Source organism: Atheta coriaria, unplaced genomic scaffold (genome assembly GCF_025399875.1).
Source record: "Atheta coriaria isolate IRGN ID8LTWV9N9 unplaced genomic scaffold, Caltech_Dcor_3.1 hic_scaffold_8_pilon, whole genome shotgun sequence".
NCBI classification, from domain to species: domain Eukaryota; kingdom Metazoa; phylum Arthropoda; class Insecta; order Coleoptera; family Staphylinidae; genus Dalotia; species Dalotia coriaria.
Genome location: NW_027045450.1, coordinates 8,022,823 through 8,043,949, shown reverse-complemented (window position 1 = coordinate 8,043,949; position 21,127 = coordinate 8,022,823). Strand labels below are relative to the sequence as shown.

Below are 21,127 nucleotides of genomic sequence, written 5' to 3'. Positions count from 1 at the left end.
TTGAAAGTTTTCTGTTTGTAACACCCTGTATATTAGTTTTCTTAACAGCACGTAGGAAATCACCATTAGTTGTGAGTTTTGGATGTTCTTTGTTTCAATCTTGGGATTTTTTGGTACACCCTGTATATTCGTTTTCCTTCGTGTCCGTGAAAATTTTGCTTCAACTGTTGTTTTTAGCATTTTTCTCTTTTGTACTTTGAATTTTCTTTCTGAAACACCCTGTATATTTGTTTCCATTCCATTTTCAGTCACCTAGAAAATTGGCAGCTATTTACTAATTTCATTATCCCGGTAATACTTTATGAAGTAGTACTTGCTGCCATGTGCGCGGCTATGCAGGTCGTAAGTCCTATTTCAATATGGCGACATACATGAATACATTCTGTTGACATGTAAATTTTAAACTTGTATTCTATTGTTAATAAATAAATAGTAAGATATATTCACTTCTTTGATTTGTGTGTTCGCCTTCTATCATTTCAGGAACAGGTCTCTAAGAGAGTTCCCTCTCTCAGGGGATGATCCCCTCTACAGAAATTGTTAAGGTAACCTGTATGATTTGTGTACTCCTTCTTTCATTTCAGCTACAGGTCAGAACTTGTAAGAATATTTTTAAGTGTCACCTCTCCTAAGGCGACTTAAAACTTAGAAATATTTAAACAAGGCCTCATAAGGATTGTCCTTATAAGGAGTTCCCTCTCTCTGGGGGTGATCCCCCACCATTAAAATTGTTGATATGCCTGATAATTTCGGGGATGAAGCGCAGAGACATCGTAGCTGTAGGATGGGCCGGGAGCAATGGATGGACCGAAGCAGTGGGCGATCGACCAGAGCGCCGGAGGCGCTCTGGGAGATCGACCGTAGACTGTCTTATAACGACACGTGCCAAAAAATTTAAAAATCTGATCCTCCCTTGTTCTCTTTCTTCTATCTCCTCCTCCTCTCTACTCTGTTCTCTTCCCTCTAGCTTTTCTCCTACTTCTTCTTATTCTCCTTTTTCCCTGTTCTCCTTTCTCCATTTACTTTCTTACTTCTATTGCTTTCACTTGTATTTCAATTTCTCTTATATTTCGTTGCAATTCATATATGCAACCCAAATTACACCTGATATTTTTATATTTGAGAAAAATGCCTTCTATACCTGGGATTCGATCCGTGTCTGCTAGCATGCCAGCAGGTGCACGTCTCCACTCGACCACCGAGTGTTTTTATCACTCTTATTTGATTCTTCTATTTATGTTTCTACTTTTATCATGTTTTTAAAAACAACAACACAATTCAAGCAACAGTTACGTTATACCTGCGTCACGTACTTAAGTTATATGCCATACTATTTAATACTGAAAACGACAAAGAGGGTACCAAATAGAAATATGAATAAGATTATAAATGTAATAAGTGTTTTATTAATAACTTTTAAAAATACATAGGTACATAGTTTTTAAGCAAGAAAACAATTTACGACTATCAATTCCCGTAGCAGTAAAGACTTGCCTTAAAGTACGCGCATCTCCAACACTTCCGCTATAGATATTGCAAACTCCATGGATCGGGCACTCACAAACTTCTTCTGGGCACCAACGTTGTTTATCTGCAGGAAATAATTATAAATATTATAACAATTCCTAGCGCAACGAGTACTACGGGCACACACACAATACAGGGAGATATAGAATTAAATTCTGCATCTAGAAAATTCATTCCGAACTCACCCTGACACCACTGATAACTATGCAGATAGACTTACGAACAAAACACGTGCTCGCGACACTACCGGGCACGACCGACTAAGCAGGAAAGAGAATCGTCAGCCGGCGTAAACATCTAGTTGGGGACACCAGGTAGATATAATGGAGAAAATGTGCGTGCAGAACACCTAACGACAAAAATGAGACTAACGTGGTATACAAGTTGATACAAGTCAACCGCGTGGCGATCGCACAAAAATTGCACGAGATAAGAAAACATGTTTGTTTGTAAACACTGACGCTGTCAGTGTGGTAGTGCAGAACATGAATAGAATTGTACTCGCACTATGCATGGAACTATTAATTACAATTAAATTTTAAATTGGAAGCCTGATAGATAATTTAATTTTACATCGATTATTTTGGTAACTTTTTTTGATAACATTAACCGTTTAGACCCTATTTACAATTTTAAAGAAGAATGCATTCGTTTTTCGTAGACCTTCTTGTTCATGAGATAATCGCCAAAAAAATTCGACTTTGTTCTTTGACCGAAAAATTTGTAAGTAAAAAAAAATCGATCCTGTTTTTAGACCGAAAAATTTTAACAAAAAAATTCGACCGAAAAAGTTTTAACAAAAAAGTTCGAACGAAAATTTTTTTTCAAAAAAATTTGACAGAAAAAGTTTTAACAAAAAAATTTTAAGTAAAAAAAGTTCGACCCTGTTTTTCGACCGAAAAAATTTAAACAAAAAATTTCGAATAACAAAGAATTTTAATACTTTTTAGATTTTTAATACAATTTGGTGAAAGAACGGTTGTTCTACGACATCGCGTTCGCCAGCTAAACACTAAAAACCACAAAATTAGCCGACCGAAAAACACAAAAAGGGCATTTTGGTAGGTTTCCCAAGGGTTAAACCCACAAGTTATATGTGAAAATTATAAAGAATTTTAATACCTACAATTTATTGCAAAAATGATTGCCCTACGACATCGCGTTCGCCCGCTTAAACAAAAAAAAACACACAAAATTAGCCGAGCAAAAAACACAAAAAAGGGCATTTTTGTAGATTTCCCCGAGGGTTAAACCCATAAACCAAAACTGCAAAAACTTTTTTTTAGAGCAAAACACTGAAAAAACACAACGAGGGATGAGATGCACATCAATTTAGAGAAAAACTCTTTTTCCATAAGATAATAAAGAGAAAAACATGAAAATATCAAGCTATGTGTTAAAATTTTAACTGCAGCACAGTACTGAACAGGTGATGTTGGGAAGAAATGATATTCGCGTACTTCTCTTAAAATATGATCAATGAAATTAATGAATTTGACTACAATCACACCTCTTTCGTCTGCACCATAATATAACAAAATAATAATAAAGCAATAGTGCAAAGATAATTAATTTACAGTTTACAAAAATGCTACTCACAATTAACGTTAAAGATTTAATAATGACTTACCGGATATCAACGTTGTAACATTCCCCAAATCACCAAAAGGGATTTAAAATGCGACTACAAACACTCAACGTGAAATGAACTACTGGTAAATCAACAAACTTGTCCTTGACCACCAATGTCAATAAACACGATCAATCGAACTATACGTGCGCCTAGCTAGGAAGATTGCGTGCAACTAACTTATGAAAACAAACAAATACATCGCTTCGTATTTTCTGCAAATATGTAAATGCTAGCGACATCTGTGCTTGCATTATAAAGTTAAATTTACCTTGAGTTCACGATTGATAATATCGGACGCAATTGAAATAAACAAAAACATGATTGGAAAGAATTACAACTATTCTGTTTATGCATCTATGCGATATACTACGTGTAGGTATTGAAATTCAATTTGAGTTTTTACAACATTTCTTGTTTAGAGAAAACCATGACGCTTTGTGGGTTGCGCACTTTTCATTCAACTTCTACAACTACGCTGGGTTATTTCCAGATAAAGTTGTGTTGTGATTCACCCTAAACCTTTTTAGGTTGCCTGAAACTATAAGTTTAATCTTTAAGTAATATAATAATATTCTAAATCATGGGCGAAGTAGACATTGAATGGCCATGGCAATACAATTTTCCGCCCTTTTTCACGTAAGCAACACGCACCTCTTGAAAAAATAAATTTTATTGGGCTCATTTTCAGTTTACAAACACATTCTGACACAAGGGCTAAGCAGTTGGTTGCATGGAAAGCCCTAGTGCTCAATTACTGCAAGACACAGAAGATTTGCTTCGTGGATACGCGAGAAACGAAAGATATATCTTTGTTTTCCAATGCTAGTATTAATCGAACAATTCAAGCAGACTTGTTAAATCTAATCCTGAGTGAATTACAACAAACAGGTTATTCTGCACCTTTGGATAAGCAGAAATTAAGATGGGAAATCTATTGGCACACTTTGGAAGAATTTGCTAATATTATTTACTCTTACATTACTGACAGCAATAGCACACAGACAGTACTCACATTTTATGAGTTAACAGAAGGTGATGAAGTACAAGGACAAGGTAATAACATGTAACATTATTGTAATGGTATAAATTATCTATTTTTTTCTATAGATTTCTATAAACTTGCACCTGAGATTCTTATAAAAGTACTGAAAGTGCTTGAAGACCAAGGGAAATGTGAAATGATCATGTTTGATGACAACCAGGGCGTGAAATTCTTTTAAATATAAGAAAATCGAAGTATTTTTAATGTGTAATCAAAATATATTTATGAGAAATTATTTGTGTCTATGATTTTCAGCTTGCGTTATTTTTGCTTTTTCATAGAAAATTGATAAATTAAAAGTTATAAATCCCCTGAATGTATGCAACCCAATATACATTTAAGTAGCAATATACAACTTTTCAAAATGTATTTAAAAAATGCTTCTTACTGCGTTAGATAACTTATTAAATCAAAGTTTTCCACTTGTTTCACTAGTTTATATCCAATAGTTTGGAAAAAATAGCATAAACATGCTCTTGTTTAAGAAATTATCTTTATTATTAGAGTTGTATCACAAAAAATACAATGAATTGTTATAAAAGTCAAAGAAACATGACGGGTCTGACTGTGGCAGTCCGCTACAGGCTTTTTGCACATTACTTAACAATTCGCGCCTCGCTAATCGTGTATCGAAACTCAAAAACGAATCCCCATCCACTTAAATGAAATGAAACTCAATGCTTATCAAATTAAACGTGCTCGCGACGGTCCGCCATCGAATTCTTCTCGCAGTATGAGGATGGGCGCGGCGGACGAAACGAAAAAGAATTCAAACAACATCCTAACGTTAACAAATCATTTTAAGGAGAGAACCTGAATTCTGCGGCATTCAAATTCAATCTATCACGACAAATCTGCGGCCGCCAGCCGCACGACTGACGGCGCCCGTTTACAAAAATATGTTTGTGCCATTCGTAAGTCTGCCTCGCATGAAACAATCTCGCCGGCCGGATATCGGCAAACAAACTATGCTAGCGTTGAAACGTGTTGTGTCTGTCTGTGTTTACATTTTCGTTATATGTATACGCAAATATTCCGTGTGTGTGTCTGTGTCCTTACTGCGAATCGCCTATATAATTCTTACAACTTATAGTAGTTTTTCTTTTTAATCTTTACTTTGCTAACATTCTTATATTACACATTGCAAAATATCAGAGTTCTGTACACAAATACTTATTTACATTTTGAATTCATAAAAACGATTATCGTAAGGAAAGTATGTAATCAGAAAACGAAACTGTAGATTGCTACGTGGCGCGCAAGACGAAACTAATGTTTGCGTTTTTGTGTTTTTTTTTGTTTATGTTTGCGACGGTAAGAAGACACTATGGCGGGGTGACGATACACCCCTCTTTGTAAAACAACTAATTATTTTTCCCTACACGCGTTATGTTCGTGTTCGTTCGGTTGCCTTCGGTTTAAAAGTGTTTTTTTTTTATCAGTCTTTGAACAGAAACATGCTATTATCAATTTTTAAGCGAAGCCAAAGCCCTCCGAACATTCATGGATGGCTTTTAGCAGATACGATCGCAGCTTGTCGTACGTCTCGTAGACTGGCAGGTCCAGCTGATTAAAACTAACATAAAAAGGTTAAAATTAGCATTTTACAAATGAGTTAAGAGAAATATTTATCTTACCAAGTATGAGCCGAGGGTAAACGATCAGTGGATCGATCGTCGCGATGTATCTGGAATTTCTGAACGCCGTTCATGCCCTCCAGCGCGCCGAAGCCCTGCAGGGGCACCTTTGATGTGCCAGTGACAAACTGCAGGAATTTCGCACGGTCAGCCTGATCGAAAGAACGCAAAGCCCTCCAGAACCATTGGATCTAAATTTTGAAAAATAATTTGCATTAAATATCACAATCACAAATTAAAGTTTAAATTTAAATTGCTTACCTGTAAAGAATTGGCTTGATATTTATGATATTCACTATTTGCCTTCAGGTCTTCAATATCCACGTTTGGCAGACCAGAGATGAGCAGTTCCAGCTCTTGCTCGTTGAAAATCGAAATCAAACGCTTCGGTATAATGTCGTAGAATCCCTCAAGGAACGCAGTCAATCTAAAAAACACAAACAATTAATTATTCATATTACAAGAAAATAACTAGAAAATAATTGCAAAAAAAAACTCACTGTTGTCTAATGGCGCCAGTCATCTTCATCTGGCAGGACCTCCGCACATACTCCATCTTATTCTCTTCAGTAACAGGCACATTGCGGCCATTCGGGATAAGATCGCGCGTCTCCGTCACACCAAACTCGTTAATCTCGGTGCTAAACGACAGATCGCAGTCGAAATTGTTGATGTTGTTTTCCATGAGGTAGACCAATCCGCGATAGAAGCTGTAATCTTCGCTCTCCATATCGGTGTACTTCACCGGTATGCCTAATATATGCTTGTAGAACGATCGAGTGAAGTAACACTCGAGTAGTTTATTATCGTAAATTGCTTTAGCTATAATAAAACACAACAAAAACAAAGAAATTAATAACTTTCACTTTCATTAAAAAGTTTAACTCACCAATGACTCGCCCGACAAACTTGTAGTAACAAAGATGATTCGGGTTGTAGTGACTTGCAGAATTAATCATATACGTGACACGATCTCCAGGTGAGACGGTGAAGAGGGCGTACATTGGGTTGAAGATGTCTCGCGAGATGATGACGTACCATTCTCGGAGAAGACCGCCTGCGTCTTGACCTTCCTCGTCTAAATAAACAACAACATTAGTAAAAACAACCCAAAAGCATTAAAATATTAATATTTTACCTTCGAAAACAATGTAGAATCTGTTCTTCCACTCCTCCGGACTTCTTCTGTACAATTCCCTGAATGAATCCTCGAAAACATGCTCTCTTCTCACATGAACCGCTGTTTCCTCCCTTCGGATATTCTGATCAAGACGATCTAGCTCCGTACGGAAGTACCTGCGCTTGATATCAAAGTCCAAAACCCTAGTATGGTCAACCAGCACAGAGAACGGTCCATCAGCAAGATGTGATGTTGTCTGGCGCAGAATCTGATTCAAAACGGTGCGATGCATCTCGGCAAACGTAAGGAACTTTTGATGTTCAGGCTGAACGCCACTTCTACCACTGGTTTCCATGATATCGCTTAAAGTCAACGAGACCAAAGCTTCACCAGCTTCACCCTGCGCACTGGTAGATTCCGGTGGACCTATAGCTGGTGTTTGACTTGCAGGCGCTTGAACCGCAGCTTGTCCTTGCGTGGCGCTATTCGCCGGCGGTTTGTTTTCTGTTGTGGAAGCAGCTTCCTGCGGTGGTGAATGCACCAAAAAGAATGCTTCTACAGCTGGTTGCAACACCAACACCGCATGATGATCCGGAGTATGCTCCAATTCCAAAAGGCAAAGACTCAACGTATGCCAGAGTCCTTGCGGGTCATCTAACTGCTCACTCAGTGGACCCAATGTAAGCCCCACACCGTCAGGACCCTTTTTATTGGTAATCGCTTCCCTAATCTGAACAATCACGCGTAACACACGCAGGAAGAATACTTGACTTGATGATTTCGAAGTGAGCGGTGCCATTGATGGTAACTGCAGGTCACAGGATGTCTTCACCTTGGAGGATGCAGTAATAACAACGTGTTCGTTCGTGAAGCGATTATTGAGTATACCCTTCGAGGTGCTTGCACCTTGCTGTTCTTCCTTCGGTTTGTTCGACTTTGTATGCGTGCGCTGCAACTCTGTGAGCATATTACCAATCTGACCTTGGACAATCTCCCCGATGCGTTTGGCGCCTTGCAGCAGCAGATTCAATATGGATCTGCTCATCTCCAGAGAGCACGTGGATAAATTGAGCAATAGAGCCGTCACATCTTCCAGACCTTCTTCAGAGCAACTCTTATAAGTAAGTACGTTTACAGCCAGGTTCAATGCGGCTTCCGGTGCAGCTACACTTTCATAATTCTGCGCGATTGCTTTCGTTGTGGAGCTGGAGTCACCTTTGGACAACTCCGGCATTCCGGTGGATATCACCGATAACAACCGCAGGAGTTTATCAGTTAACTGAATGCTGCCTTTTATCACGTTAGAGCTAAGCATACCCAACAGCGCACCAAACGCGCTCTGCTCGAATGACTGTACAAAATTATCCGTATCCGCGCCGAGATTGAAAGTGCTATTATGTGTCTTATTCAAACTCTTACCCTTTTTGGTACTGGCGGCGTCCAGTTTAAGCAGCATATCCCAAAAGTCAGTCGATTCGGCTTTATTATTACGTGCAGTCGACTTTTCTGTCTTATTCTTCTCTTTGGGTTTCAACGGCAGTAAAAACGTGGGGAACGTGCGGGATAACGATGTGAAAATGTCCAAAGCATTACGGCAAACAATCGGGGCTGCTTGTGAATGAATCGTCACGCTGGAATTACTAGAGTTCTTCTCAGTGCGTTTACCAGGCGCGCGATTGACAATAAAACATTCGCATGACAACCGAGGGCAGCCTCCATGCGAATATTCAACCAGTTCGCACCGTTACCCATGTTCTTCGAGTCCGTTGTTAGTTTACTGCTCAACGGGCCGGGTTTCGGTGTTTTCTTCGCCTTGTTCGATGTAAGCTCGTCGGGTTTAACGTGGACACTGCGGTCGATGATACTCAACAACGCCCGGACGACCCAGTCACGCGTGGGGACATGATGACACAGGTTGCGAATCACGCGATGCAAGCGACTAGTGTTCAACTTGGGATCATCAACAAAGAGTAACACCAAGAGACACGATAATGCTTCGTGGTCGAGGAGTTGCCTACCTCGAATCTTGATACTACCAGCGGGGTGATTCGATGGGAAGTCAGGCCGTTGCGCCCATTGCGGTAAAAGATGCGCAGCGTTGAATCTAGACGCAATGCGACCTCTACCGGTGTGTCTAATGATCGTAGTAAGATTAGCTTCGAGGAAGCGTTCTTGTACCTGCATTTGTCTATTGCGTGCCTCCCAATCTCTGCGTAGGGTTTGCGCCTCTGCGGCTAGATCCGGCGGAAGTGCAGACATCTGTGAATCTTCCATATCGGATAAAATCATGGTACGTAGTGATGGTTGTAGGGTTTCAAAGAACGACGCAGCGTCCACGGGTTCATCAGGGTTCGCCCTGGTTGCTGCCTGCCTTTGTTGTTCTAATCTCTGTTGAGTTAAGACTTCTTCTTGTAGCGATGGTGGTAAAGCTGCTAGGAATTCAGGACTAACTTCACTGGATCCACTTGCTGTGGGTTCAGCCGGTACAGTGGTCGCGGATATTCTCTCTTGCAGTCGTAGCATTCTATGTTGTTCGAGAACTTCACGGCGCATCTCCGGAGGTAGTGCTTCCAAGAATGACGGATCTACACCGTCGGGTACTTCATCTTCCGCGTCAATTCTTGCAGCAATCACAGCTGCTGCGGCAACTGCTGCCGTGGCCGCTAAATGTCCTTCTGCGGGATTATTCGCTGTACTAAAAGTAGTCTCACCTGCAGGTTGAGTTTCAGGCGCTTCTGGTAATTCAGCATCTACCAAAGCAGGCGTGAGAGTCTCCTCATTACTAGTCGTAGCATTAGATTGATTATTTGCTGTTTCTTCAGTCATGGTCTGTTCTTGTGGGTAGTTACGCCGGAAGAAATCCGCGTCCTCTTCGCAGATAGACGAATGCGAGTCGGGACTAAACGAAGGATTCTCCGACACAACAATATCAACTTCCTGGCGTTGTTCCTGATTGCGTTCGGCGCTTGGCGCGCGTTGTTCACGCTCGGTTTCCGGCCCATCTTCCTGCAACTCGGGCATAGGCGGTGCTGGAATCTCATTCTGTTCGAAACCAGACAAGTCAATCATTTCATGCGGTGGTGTAATCCACAATGGTAGCTCAATCGGTGGTGGCACAGGTGGAACTGGCGGATCAGGCCGTGCTTCTTGTTGTGGCAACATACCGAAACCTCTAGCTAGAGGTAAATCTAGCGGCGGAGCTGCGGGCTGTTGTTCTTCCGCAGGTGGCGCACTGTTCGGGTTATTCTCCTCCGGCCAGAAAGGCCTATCAATCTCTTCTTTAGGCGTAGACGTAGCCAGGATATTAATCTTCATCTTCTTCTCTTGAGCAATTTGCTTTTTGTGCTTCACCAGACTAGGAATCAGGTCATTGCTAAGCGTGGTGACAATGTCATGCATGGAATCACCATCGATGAACCGCGACTCTTCCTTCCACCAGTGCAGCACAACCGGGATGTGGTTAATAGTCGCCAGCATACTCGGACCGAAAATGTATCCAGTCTGATCGACAAAATCAATTTGCTCCTCTACAGACGGGAAGATGCCAATGTTATCCATGACAACAACGCGTGCGGAATCACGCGTGACATTCACGTTGGAATTGAAGACGTTGGACGCACCGATGTGAAGATTGCGCCCGGCTGGACCCAGCAACCTATTGAAAATACTGGTACGATTAATTAAACACACAATTGAGCGATGGTTTCTAGTTTATTACCTTTGAAGTATCACAGGCGGGTTGGCGTTGCGCGTGTTGAGCTGGAAGTATTGATAGCGGCGCGTGCGGCTGGTGCGTTGCGCGCGCGCCATATTGGCGACGGCTGCCTCTTGCGTTTGCCGCGATACCAGGAGTGGATGTATCGTCGGCGCGGCTTGATCGTTGGCGTTGTTCGAGTCTTCGAATTGGAGCGTTGGGATCGCGAAGCCGTTCTCGTTCCAGCGCACCATTCGTGGCAGTGATTCGTGTTCGGACTCTTGGTCAGCATATTGCAGCATTACAATGTCCTCATCACGATCCATATTAGCTATTAGAAGAAAATAAAAATTACATTAATTTGTGTTTTTAATAAAATATTAAGTATTAAGTGCGCAAAATGGCACTTTAACAATGTTTAGCCACGTTATTACGCCATTTTTTCTACTTCCACTTTATTTCCACGTTTTAGCCCCACCCTGTGACTAAAACCCGTGACTAAAATACTTTTCGTGAATAAAGTGTCACTTTTCGCGTAGGAAACCGTGGAAAAGGTGGCGCTTTAAAGGTGAAAGTAGAAAAACATATTTTTTGAATGATTGACTTACCAAATTCTTCGTTTTCGTTAAATTGCAGCGGCTCGGCGCGATCGTCGTCCTCCTCCTCCTCGACGTCCTCTTCCTCGTCCTCCTCGTCATTCTCATCATCATCGTCGTCGTCGTTGTTCTCGTCGAGCGTGTTCTCGGCATTCTCGTCCTCGCCGTCGTCGACGTCGTCCTCCGAATCGCCCGAGTCCGCCGAGTCGCCAGAATCGCCCGAGTCAGTGCTCATCAACTCTTCGGTGGCGTCGCGCTCGTTCTCGTCGAACACGACCAGATTGGACTCGTCGTCAATGTCCATCGTTCCGCTGCTGCCGTTCTGACCGCGATCTACTAAAAGTTGTTCCACGATTTCATCCAACACATTAACATGCACATTGAAAAAGTTACCACCTAGGCTGGACGCGACCGCCGACAGGTCGTGCTCGGTATTCTCCGCATCCTCGGCGGCGTCCTCGCCCTGCGCGTTCGTCACGTCCGTCGAGGTGCCACTGGCGTTGCCACCGCCACCACTACCCGCACCCGCCTCACTACCAACGTTGTACGTTCGGCGGCGTTTGCGCGCACTACTGCCGGTGATGTTACCCGTCACCGGCTGGTTGACAATCTTCGAGAGGCACTCCATCGGCTTCATCGCCGAGTTGATCGTGGCGGCGAAATTAGGACTGGACATGTCAAGACAGTGCGGAACTCGGGCTAAATCATTGAAAATACCCTTCCGCAACATCAAGCGCGCGATATTGTTCACATTCGCGTTGAACGTCTGCGATTTATAGATGCGCACTTGCTGCACCGGCGGGCACTGCTCAATCATGCTGAGGATGATTGCGGTGATATGCTGAATGCGGTTGTGCTTCTCAGTGGACTCGGGCATCAGCAGCGCGCGGATCAACGCCAGCTTCACTTCAGTCACCAGCGCCGTCTGCGCCTCCGGCGCGTGATTACACGATGCGATTCCCGCGATCAAAGTTCGGCACATGTTCGAACACTCGCGGTCACTGAGCGCCTCGTCCATGGGGAGGATCTTGTCGAAGAGAAACGCTAAACAAGTACAATCCTCCTGCAGTTCCTCACAAGTATTGTGATCGTAAACATAATCAGTGATTAAACGCGCCACACCGGCATAAGACACAACTGAATCAGCTAGAATCTTCAGGATATTGGGTTTTGTAAGGATAGCTCTGCTTGTCATGTCTTCAGGTTGTGTTTCAATGCTACTCTCACTTAGGGTTCTGGTTAGTTTTGGTCGTTCTTCTTGTGTGTCTAAATTCAAAATGTCACTCGCTGGTGTTGCAATGTTACTGAGAAGATCACTAGCCCTCTGAAACATGCATGAAGATGATGATGCAGGTGCACTTGTGGTTGCCTGTGCAGGTTGAGGCTGCGGTGCTTGTTTCTTGGGTGCTTTACAGTCGGATTTCAACATTCCAAATAATAACTTCAAGGAATCATCGACGGGTCGAAGTAAGGCGTTCAAAAGCGCGTAGATTGCCTCAATAGACTCTTTCTCAACCATGGTAGGCGCTTGACTTCTATTTGATGGTTCTGTACTCAACAACAGTCGGGAATCACTGTCTTCATCCATTATCCTTCTTGAACTGTCAATCCGCAGTGTATTTTTAGCTACATCAAGGAATATTGTTGAATTCCTTGTTACAGCACTACCTATACTCCGCAATAAAAACATTAACTCTTTATAGGACGCTGGTAAAGTCGCTAGGGTCCTGCCACGCACAACCTTCTCCATGGCGTAAGCCAAAATGGCGGGTCCTTCCAACGCATGGCGGATTAACAAAGTTGCGAGTGTTCTAAACCCGCTAAACGCATACTTTTCGTTGTATTTCAGCAGACACTGCACGCCGCCTTGCGCGACAAACAACTTAGCAATGTCAAAGTCCTGTGTGAGTCTAAGACACACGCGCATGATCGCATGCAGAGTATCTTTATCAATTTCTGTCTTCATCAAGACTGTGCAACGTTTTACAATACCTTCAGCTTGTTCCTTCGTAAAAGTCTTCAACTCAACACAACGACTTGCTTCTTTTTTAGTTAACTTCACCGGCGGCGCAGCGGTATCATCCAACTCGGCCAATTTCGCGAAATTCGTCGGTGTCATACTAATCGGACGATTATTATTACTCTCCTCGTTGATTTGCTGCATGGTGGTGAAACTGATCGTGTATCTTCGGCGACCGCAAGTGATACGCACGGTTTGCTCACCATTCCAGTACGCATCATTAATTATCTTATTATTCGCCTCTGAATATTTCGTCCATTTACCTGATACGATATCATACCACTTCCAGATTCGGTTTGTTGCAAGATGCATCTCGCATTTCCTCTGCGTACTCACAGAAACCTTCCCGAATGAATCCAATAGCAGCAAGACAGGTGTCAGCCATTTTGGAATCGGCGCATCACGATGCTCAGTGAGCACATTACCGGCAAGATCCAGGAGGTCGATGAAATGATACACCAACATGAAATCAAACTCAAAGTAGGAAGGCACTTCGTAGAAGAGCGTGTAGAGATGTGTATAATATGCAAGTCGACGTGACGCATCCGACTGACACCAAAACTCCGGTGTTACGTTGTTTTTCTCATTTAGAATCTGCAGAGTTGTATCTTTGATCTTTTCCAGTAGATTTTCGATAAAGTTCTGTTTGAATGACGCCCCGTTACGTTTCATTATTGTTACTAACAGATCGCACACTCTAAAGACTGATTCCGGCACTGTTTCGATTAATTCCAGGCATACATCAGGCGCGCGACAAGTAAACTCATCGATAACTTTCTCGGGGATTGGTTTCGGGTCTTTCGGGATTTCCTTCTTCTTTGGTCCATCAGCGGTTGAACCATTATCTCCTAGAGACATGGCTATAGCCAGGACCATCTGGTCATCTTCAGACATGTCAATTTCAGCGGTTTGTGGTGCCATAGACACTTGTGGTGTAGCCAGGAGATATTCCGTAGCTTGTTCTAGATTTGTAGTGCGGTTAAGCGCATCCATTGCGGGTAATCGCAGGAAACCCATATCTAACAAAGCATTTAGACTTGCTTCGTTTTCCGGTAGTCTCGGAACTGCACTGCTTGCATTACCACCATTACCTGCAGTGGATGATGAAGTCCCACCAGCGGAATTCGCCGGATTGGCTTCACTTTTATTATCATCGGTCTTGTTTAATTTCTCGTGAATAATACGCTCTCCACGCAGAATGTGTTTGAGAATCGTAAGAATGGCGTCACTCATACGCACGCCGTAATTGGGCAGAGGTTTCTTACCCCATAATAACATGACTGCGTTGAAGGCATCCGAATGGATCTGCATGAGGTATTTCAAGGGATCAAAGACGATATTCTTCGCGGTAGCTGTCCGTGTTGATATAACATGCGGGGAATCCAAGATGGCTTTCGGATTGACCATCTTTTCCAATAAAGTTAACCAAGCATCCAAAAACTCACCGGTTCCTTCGGGTAGATTCGGGTTTTCCAGCGCGGTTTCGATTTCTAGGGAACCACCAGCGCTTAAAGCCCATTCAAAGGCGTTGAAAAATGTCACCTGCCCGCCTAGAGCAACAAACTTATGCAGCATAAGATGATAGGGTATTTTTTCTCGTCGAAGAGCATCGGGCTTGTGAAACCCACACTACAGATGAGAAAAGTAAGCCGGAATTTTGGTACTGGGCTCGGTGGCAAGCGATGATAATTCAGACCATTTGCAAGTAAAACATTCAAAGCTGTTGCGACTGATCTAGCGTGTGTGCTGGATAATGCTGGTGTGGAGACCATGTTTTGTCCACGACGTTGACGAATCGGTGATCCAACACATAACTTCACCAAAAGTCCAAATAACTCAGCTAAAGCCCGGCCTAATCGTGAAGAAGCACCCAAAAGTGGTTTGATGTACTTTAACTGCTGTGAAGTTGGTTTGTTACTCGGTGTAGACTCAGCATCCACATCCATGACACTCGATGAAGCAGCTGTTGGGTTAGTAGTTAACTGTTCCATAGCCGACGCAACATTATCACCTTCCTTACTTTCTTTTGATTCATTAGTGATGATGTTCAGTTTTTCCATGTCTTCTTTCCCGAAATCACACTCGGATTGTATGACATCATCGCTGCACAACGCTAATAAGAGTGTACTCTCCCACACTAGACTAGTGTACAACTCGGCGAGGCCTTTGAGGACATTCAGGCCTTCCAAACTGCCCCAGTGTTGCAGAGATAATGTCCGTATATCATTCTGACCCGTGCGGCAAACATGCACAAACATTAATACATAACCATGCGCGGCGCTCATCGCGTGTAACAATGGCGTAGCTGACGCTGTGCTGAATGCAGTTTCAAGATGAGGAGCGCTTGCTAATTCATGCAAGAGTTTGGATCCTCGCGGCATATCCAACCGGAGATACAACGGTGTTAAACGTTGCAATACTTCGTTCAACTGCGAGAGACCTTCGTCTAAAACACGCGATTCATGCGCAAGGTTTAAGATACTTTTGCAGACACTAGCGACAGCCTGTGCTGAGTTGGTAATCGGGCAATCAACGGGTAAATTCGGCAGGCCTAGGATTCTCAACAGGGGCACAAGTCCGTTCTGTGTGACAAACTCTCGGCAATGATCATCGGTCGAGTTGTTGCTCAAAATCGCATCCACAAACTTTGTCACATTGAGAATGTATTCAGTCAGAGCTATCGGGTGTTTCTCGCTGTTCAGCGTCGCCTGATTCTCTTGGTTCTCAGTCTGCGCGTTCTGTGAACTCGTGGATGCCTCCTCTTCATCTTCGTCTTCTTCATCCGATGAATTCCCATCCGCTGCGTTGGTGTTATTACGCTGACTGATGACTGGCGACGCTTCTGATTTACTATGCGGTCGCCAGCAGATATACTTCGGATCAGTTCCCAATACACAAAGTTCATTCAACAACTGAACAATTGCAGTGGTCGCGTTGACTTTCAAACTTGGCTGATGACGCATAAGTTCATCCATCGCATTGCCAAGATTAGTCGCCGCGTCGCCCAACGGGTCAGAACTGCGACGTTTACGCATCGCTGATAGATACGTCGGGGAGAGTAACACTTTGAATAGTTTCTCGAAGGGTTTACACTTTGAAAACGATTGTAATCCGCGTGTGTTCAAGCAGAGGGCGCTGAAGACGTTCGGAAGTGATGCGAGTACTTCACGCGTCGCCGGCACGTCTTTTATCAACAACGCCTGGAGGACCACATCGGTGAGTCCATTGTCTTGGATGGTAGAGAGTAAACTCGGTTCTTGGAACACGTAGACCGTAACCACATCAGTCGCGAGTAGAAACAGTGACGGGCCGTAGTACTCCGCATTCGAAATAATATGTTTTAGTGAAATAGGGAGTGTACCTTCCATAAGATGACGAATATGTTCCGAAAACGTTGAATCTTGCAGTGCTTTCTTTAGGAAATTCAACATGGACTTCAACAGCGCAGTCCGCTGCGCCAGACATGTTTTACCCAGGTTTTCAATCACAAACAGAAACTCATAATAAGTGTCATCATCTGATGCCGGAGCAGACGTGGGTGACGCAGGCGCGGTTCTATCCTCATTCTCCTGCAGTGAAGACAACACATACGGATGTTCCGATACACAGAGATTTACCTCGACGTCCAGGCGGCTGATGAAGCTCTGCAGACCGCCGTGCGTGTAAAACGCCTGCATGTCTACGTTGGTGATGAGGTCGATGACGCGTACAGCGCGTGTTACAAATGTAATATGTTCCAATTCGACTCCATGCCAGTTGATAACCTGCAAGAGTGATTCCATCATACCGCAAGAGACCAAAGCATCTCCGCCGGATTCATAGCTGGCGAGATGGTAGAGGAAACTGAAGAGTGCGGTGGCCAATGGTAGTGGAAAGCGGCCTTTCGTATCAACGCCAGTCAGTGGTTGTGTAGAGATGCTAAACTCGGTAGCAAACTCAAGTCCTTCTTTGGGTTCTTCGATCTCCTCGGATTTAACGCCCGATTTCGACTTGTCGTTTGTCTGACTAGTCAGCGACGAGATACAGTTGCGTACCAACACCGGCAGAAAGCCGTGGTATTGGCTAGCGCCGGTCACGTCGATGATATTGTTCAATCTCGATCCTGGTTTCCTATTACACACATAAACAAATGCGATGTTAATGTACGGTTATCTATCGATCGTCTGCTACGGTAATATTATACGGAATTATTGTGATTGTGAATACATACTTGGGAAAATGTGGATTCCTATCTAGGTGAATTATCGACGTGAGTGTCCTGAGCGCGGCCGAGCGAATCTCGACCAAGTAAGGCAACTTGAGCTCGATCAATTCGACGAGCTCCTCGAGCAGGCCATTATAGAGCAGCGTGTGTGCAGAGTCCTGCAACGCGTTCGCATAGACCAAGACACTGAGGGCTTGGAGACGCGCCTGCACGCAGAGAAGGCGATTGCGATAATTCGAGAAGTGGTAGGCGAGTCGTACGTGTGTAAACAGTAACATCTACAAATAAAAAATATTATTTAATTAATTATTATTTAAAATATATCAAAATTACCTCTTTTTCTGGTGGAATATTGTACAAAGCAAGTATTCCTTTCATTATTTCACCGGGTGACTTCCGTAGCTGGTCCACGTGCTCAACGTGAATGTAAGTCATGCTTTGTTTGCTCGCTCGTGGCGCTTCGCCGCTTTTGATCGCGTCTTTAACGCTTGCACCGGCAGGTGCACTAGTAGTACTAGCAGCTGCCGCTGTAGCAGCAGGCGAAGGACCTGCGGTTGACGCTGTAGCGCCTGCTGCCGCATCTTTATCCTTCGGTTCGGTATTATCCACGTGGAATTCAAAATGTAGAGTCGTAGCAGACGGAGGCAATGATTTATCATTGCTGCAGCAATCTGCCAGGCCAAAACCGTTTTCTTTTCCACCCCAACTCTACAAAACAAAATATTATTAGAGTTTTGGTTTTATTGTGATAATTTCACTTACTTCAGCAAGAAAATGTAACTGAGACACTAGTGAAGCGCGTAGAATGCACTGCATGCGCGTGATAAAGTTGCTCCGCTTGGAGAACATATAGAGCAGGTTGAGCACGCCGAGGACAACAGACATGTCGCTGGCTGCAAGCAGCGCCAGCAGTTTGTCCATTGACTTGTACGTGTGACGCGAGAACGAGTGCTCGATGAGGAGCGTCGTAAAGTGCAGCACCCACAGCAACAACTTCCTATTCTGTTGATATATAAAAAAAAACAAATAAATATTATTTTTTTAAAGTAAAAAATCTGCTTACCGATCCATCATAAGTGTCGCACTTGAGTGCCCATGCATTGCCGCACTCCGTCTCGGCCGCCTCGTCGAGAATAGCGTCGAAAATAACAAGCACCTCCTTCCAGTGACCCAGCTCACACTTGCCGAACGTCCACGTGCTGATCTTCGAGAGCTCCTCGAGCAGCTGCATGCGATTGCACTTCTTCAGCCGGTCGATGAGCACGCGGCACTCGGGCGGCGGCTCCGACGTGCTCTTCCTCAGCTTGCTGTGGTCGACCTTCATGGCGGCGGCGATGGGCTGCGCGCGGTTTGCGGTCGTGGCGGCTTCCTCGTCTATCGATCCCTCATAGTCGACGTCATCGCTTAGGGTGCCGGCTATGAAAGAAACAAACTTAGAATACAACACCACCAAAGCAAAAAAATCAACAACAAAAAATAAACAAAAAAGATGATAACTATGGAATGCGCTGCAAGAAGTGCAAAAGAAGGAAAACGTCTCGGCGGGCGCTTATTGTCTACTTACTTTCATGATTGTAGTATACACTAGCAGCCATGATTCCTCATCATGTGACGAGTGTTTTTGTTTGCGCTTTTGTTTCTCTACTAAACGACTTTTCGACTTTGCATTAATTTTTTTGTTTTATTAAGTATACGTTTTGCGTTCTGTACGCGCGAGGTAGAGTAACGCTCTGAAACAAATTAATCTGCGTTGCAATCAAACAGCAATCGATCGTTCGCACGACTAACGCGACATGCTCTAATCTAGGAGAACTATAAACACATCGACTACGGTTACACATTGAGCATAACAACTGTGATTAACCATTCAAGCAACAAAAGAAAAGAGAAAACATTCAATATTGCAATTGGATCTTCTTCGAAATGATGGATTATTGATGAAAAACAAAGAAATTTGTGTCTTTTGCTCCTTTTTTGTTGTTTTTTGATAAAATTTGCGAATTTTTTGTTCAAAATGTTAACCAACAACCTATTCTTCAATTTTCTGTTCATAATTTATGTTTTGAGGTTAAAAAAGCACAATTTTTAATCATTTTCAACAAATTTAAGAATTTTAGTCATGAAAATATTAAATTTCTCCGAATCTATTAGTCAAATTTGGCTCAAATTTTGTTCCTATACTTATCCTGATCATCTTCAGCATCAGCATAAATATTATGTAAAAAAAATTAATTATTGCTAAAGTTACAATAAATTTTTCAAAAATTTTCTAGTAAATACCAAAAATTTACCAACTTATGTTTTCCTAAAACATTTTTACTTAAATTTCTTACTAAAAACAGCCGAAAACGTCCACTAAACATAAAATGCCTAAACTTTTGGATTTCAACCAAGAAAACGCCCACAAATTAGCAATTTCTGGACTGCTTTGCAATAAACCAAGAAATTTACTCCTAATTTTTAAAACTCTGCAATAATACTAAACTAAAATAATGAAACAATGCCTAAACTGATGAAATATTATGCAATCAATTGTTTGAAGAGACTTTAACAAAGAAAAATCATAACATACATGGAAAATCAATAAATAACTACACAAAAACTTGTCTTTAAGTAAAAAAATACTGCCAAGAAAATACATTAACGTATTATAGGAAAATATTGAGTTGTGAGTATAATTTTTCACATCCCTTGGGATTTGCACCACTTTTTGTATTGTAAATGTTCACATGTTCGTCAATTTACTGCACAAGCAAATTGTTTGCTTGTTTACTCACAAACTCAACTCGAAAGAAAAACTCCACACACGAACAAAGGCGTAAAACGGGCGTATAGATAACGCATGCAAACGAAGGTGGTTAATATTTACCAGTGAAATAAATTCGCTGTTGTCACTTTCACGTTCAGCGCGTGCTCTTCGCCGCGAACTGCTTAGTCATGGAAGCTGCACCAGCATGCACCTTCTCAGCCGATGCAGACGTCGGCCTGAAAATTGCAACAGACACGTGAGTACTCACAGAGAAGCAACGAATCTCGTGGATGATTCCATGCACAAATTATCGCGTTATTCGGATGTGGTGAATGCTTTATCGTTGGTTTTTGGCTGCATGAACGGCGGGTACGCTGCGCCGTGCGGCCATGTTGGATAATGCAGAATACACGCGCACACATTCAACATTCGCACGCACACACACACATAACCCGCAAGCAAAGTGTATGCGATCGAATTTTGGTCGGATTGCAATCGATGTCGATGGAGATTTGTAGGCGTGTGTGTGGATTTGTACCTGTACGCCGGATGACACTGTTGTTCTCCCTTGCAGGCCTCGTGGTTCTTGGATGCGTGGAGTTGATGTCGTTGCAGCAGTTGAAACGATTTCGACGCAGTCACGGAATGGCCGCTTACACCTGCGCACACACACGGGCACGCACTGAGCGGCTACGGCCTGCCTCCCTGATCTGTATTCGATTTGTTTTCGCACGAATCGCGTCTGTAGACGAGCACTGGGTGCCGAACGGTCGCGGTTTGATGATGCGTTAGTCGCCACCAGCTTGTCGTGCTTTCGTGCTTTGTGGTCTCTTTCGTTTCTGATTTTGGTTCGTTCTCGTTGTTCTGTGGTAGCCGCGGTCGCCGCCGTGCCTTTGACAGACTGT

At 43.1% G+C, this 21,127-nt stretch overlaps 2 protein-coding genes and 1 long non-coding RNA gene across 3 annotated transcripts; 1 reads left to right on the top strand and 2 right to left on the bottom strand.

The window, feature by feature from the left end:
• Positions 1-1,383: 1,383 nt before the first annotated feature.
• Positions 1,384-3,322, bottom strand: LOC135797355 (uncharacterized). The gene is made up of 4 exons (XR_010549518.1): positions 3,158-3,322; positions 2,654-2,697; positions 1,713-1,876; positions 1,384-1,591 (listed from the first exon to the last, which is right to left on the bottom strand). It is a non-coding gene; the product is annotated as an uncharacterized lncRNA (long non-coding RNA).
• Positions 3,323-3,569: 247 nt separating this feature from the next.
• Positions 3,570-4,437, top strand: Vps25 (vacuolar protein sorting 25). Its single transcript, XM_065309657.1, has 3 exons — positions 3,570-3,796; positions 3,849-4,213; positions 4,268-4,437. The coding sequence occupies exons 1-3, from the start codon at positions 3,741-3,743 to the stop codon at positions 4,378-4,380; spliced, it is 534 nt and encodes a 177-aa protein (XP_065165729.1). The 5' UTR covers positions 3,570-3,740; the 3' UTR covers positions 4,381-4,437.
• A 241-nt stretch (positions 4,438-4,678) lies between these two features.
• On the bottom strand, positions 4,679-21,093 carry HUWE1 (HECT, UBA and WWE domain containing E3 ubiquitin protein ligase 1). Its single transcript, XM_065309649.1, is given in 17 exon segments — positions 4,679-5,778; positions 5,840-6,030; positions 6,101-6,266; positions 6,340-6,661; positions 6,729-6,917; positions 6,978-8,648; positions 8,651-10,614; positions 10,678-10,984; positions 11,262-14,858; positions 14,861-17,379; positions 17,480-17,751; positions 17,807-18,181; positions 18,236-18,475; positions 18,537-18,889; positions 19,038-19,203; positions 20,343-20,458; positions 20,761-21,093. Coding segments are annotated over 15 exon segments (12,300 nt in total). The 5' UTR covers positions 19,069-19,203; positions 20,343-20,458; positions 20,761-21,093; the 3' UTR covers positions 4,679-5,675.
• Between the last annotated feature and the right edge of the window lie 34 nt (positions 21,094-21,127).

Bases quoted from the DNA above. Each gene is read 5' to 3' on its own strand.
- Vps25 (XM_065309657.1), top strand. From the start codon at position 3,741: ATGGGCGAAGTAGACATTGAATGGCCATGGCAATACAATTTTCCGCCC. The intron at 3,797-3,848 runs GTAAGCAACACG...GCTCATTTTCAG, and splicing joins AATTTTCCGCCCTTTTTCAC to TTTACAAACACATTCTGACA. The intron at 4,214-4,267 runs GTAATAACATGT...TTTTTTCTATAG, and splicing joins TGATGAAGTACAAGGACAAG to ATTTCTATAAACTTGCACCT.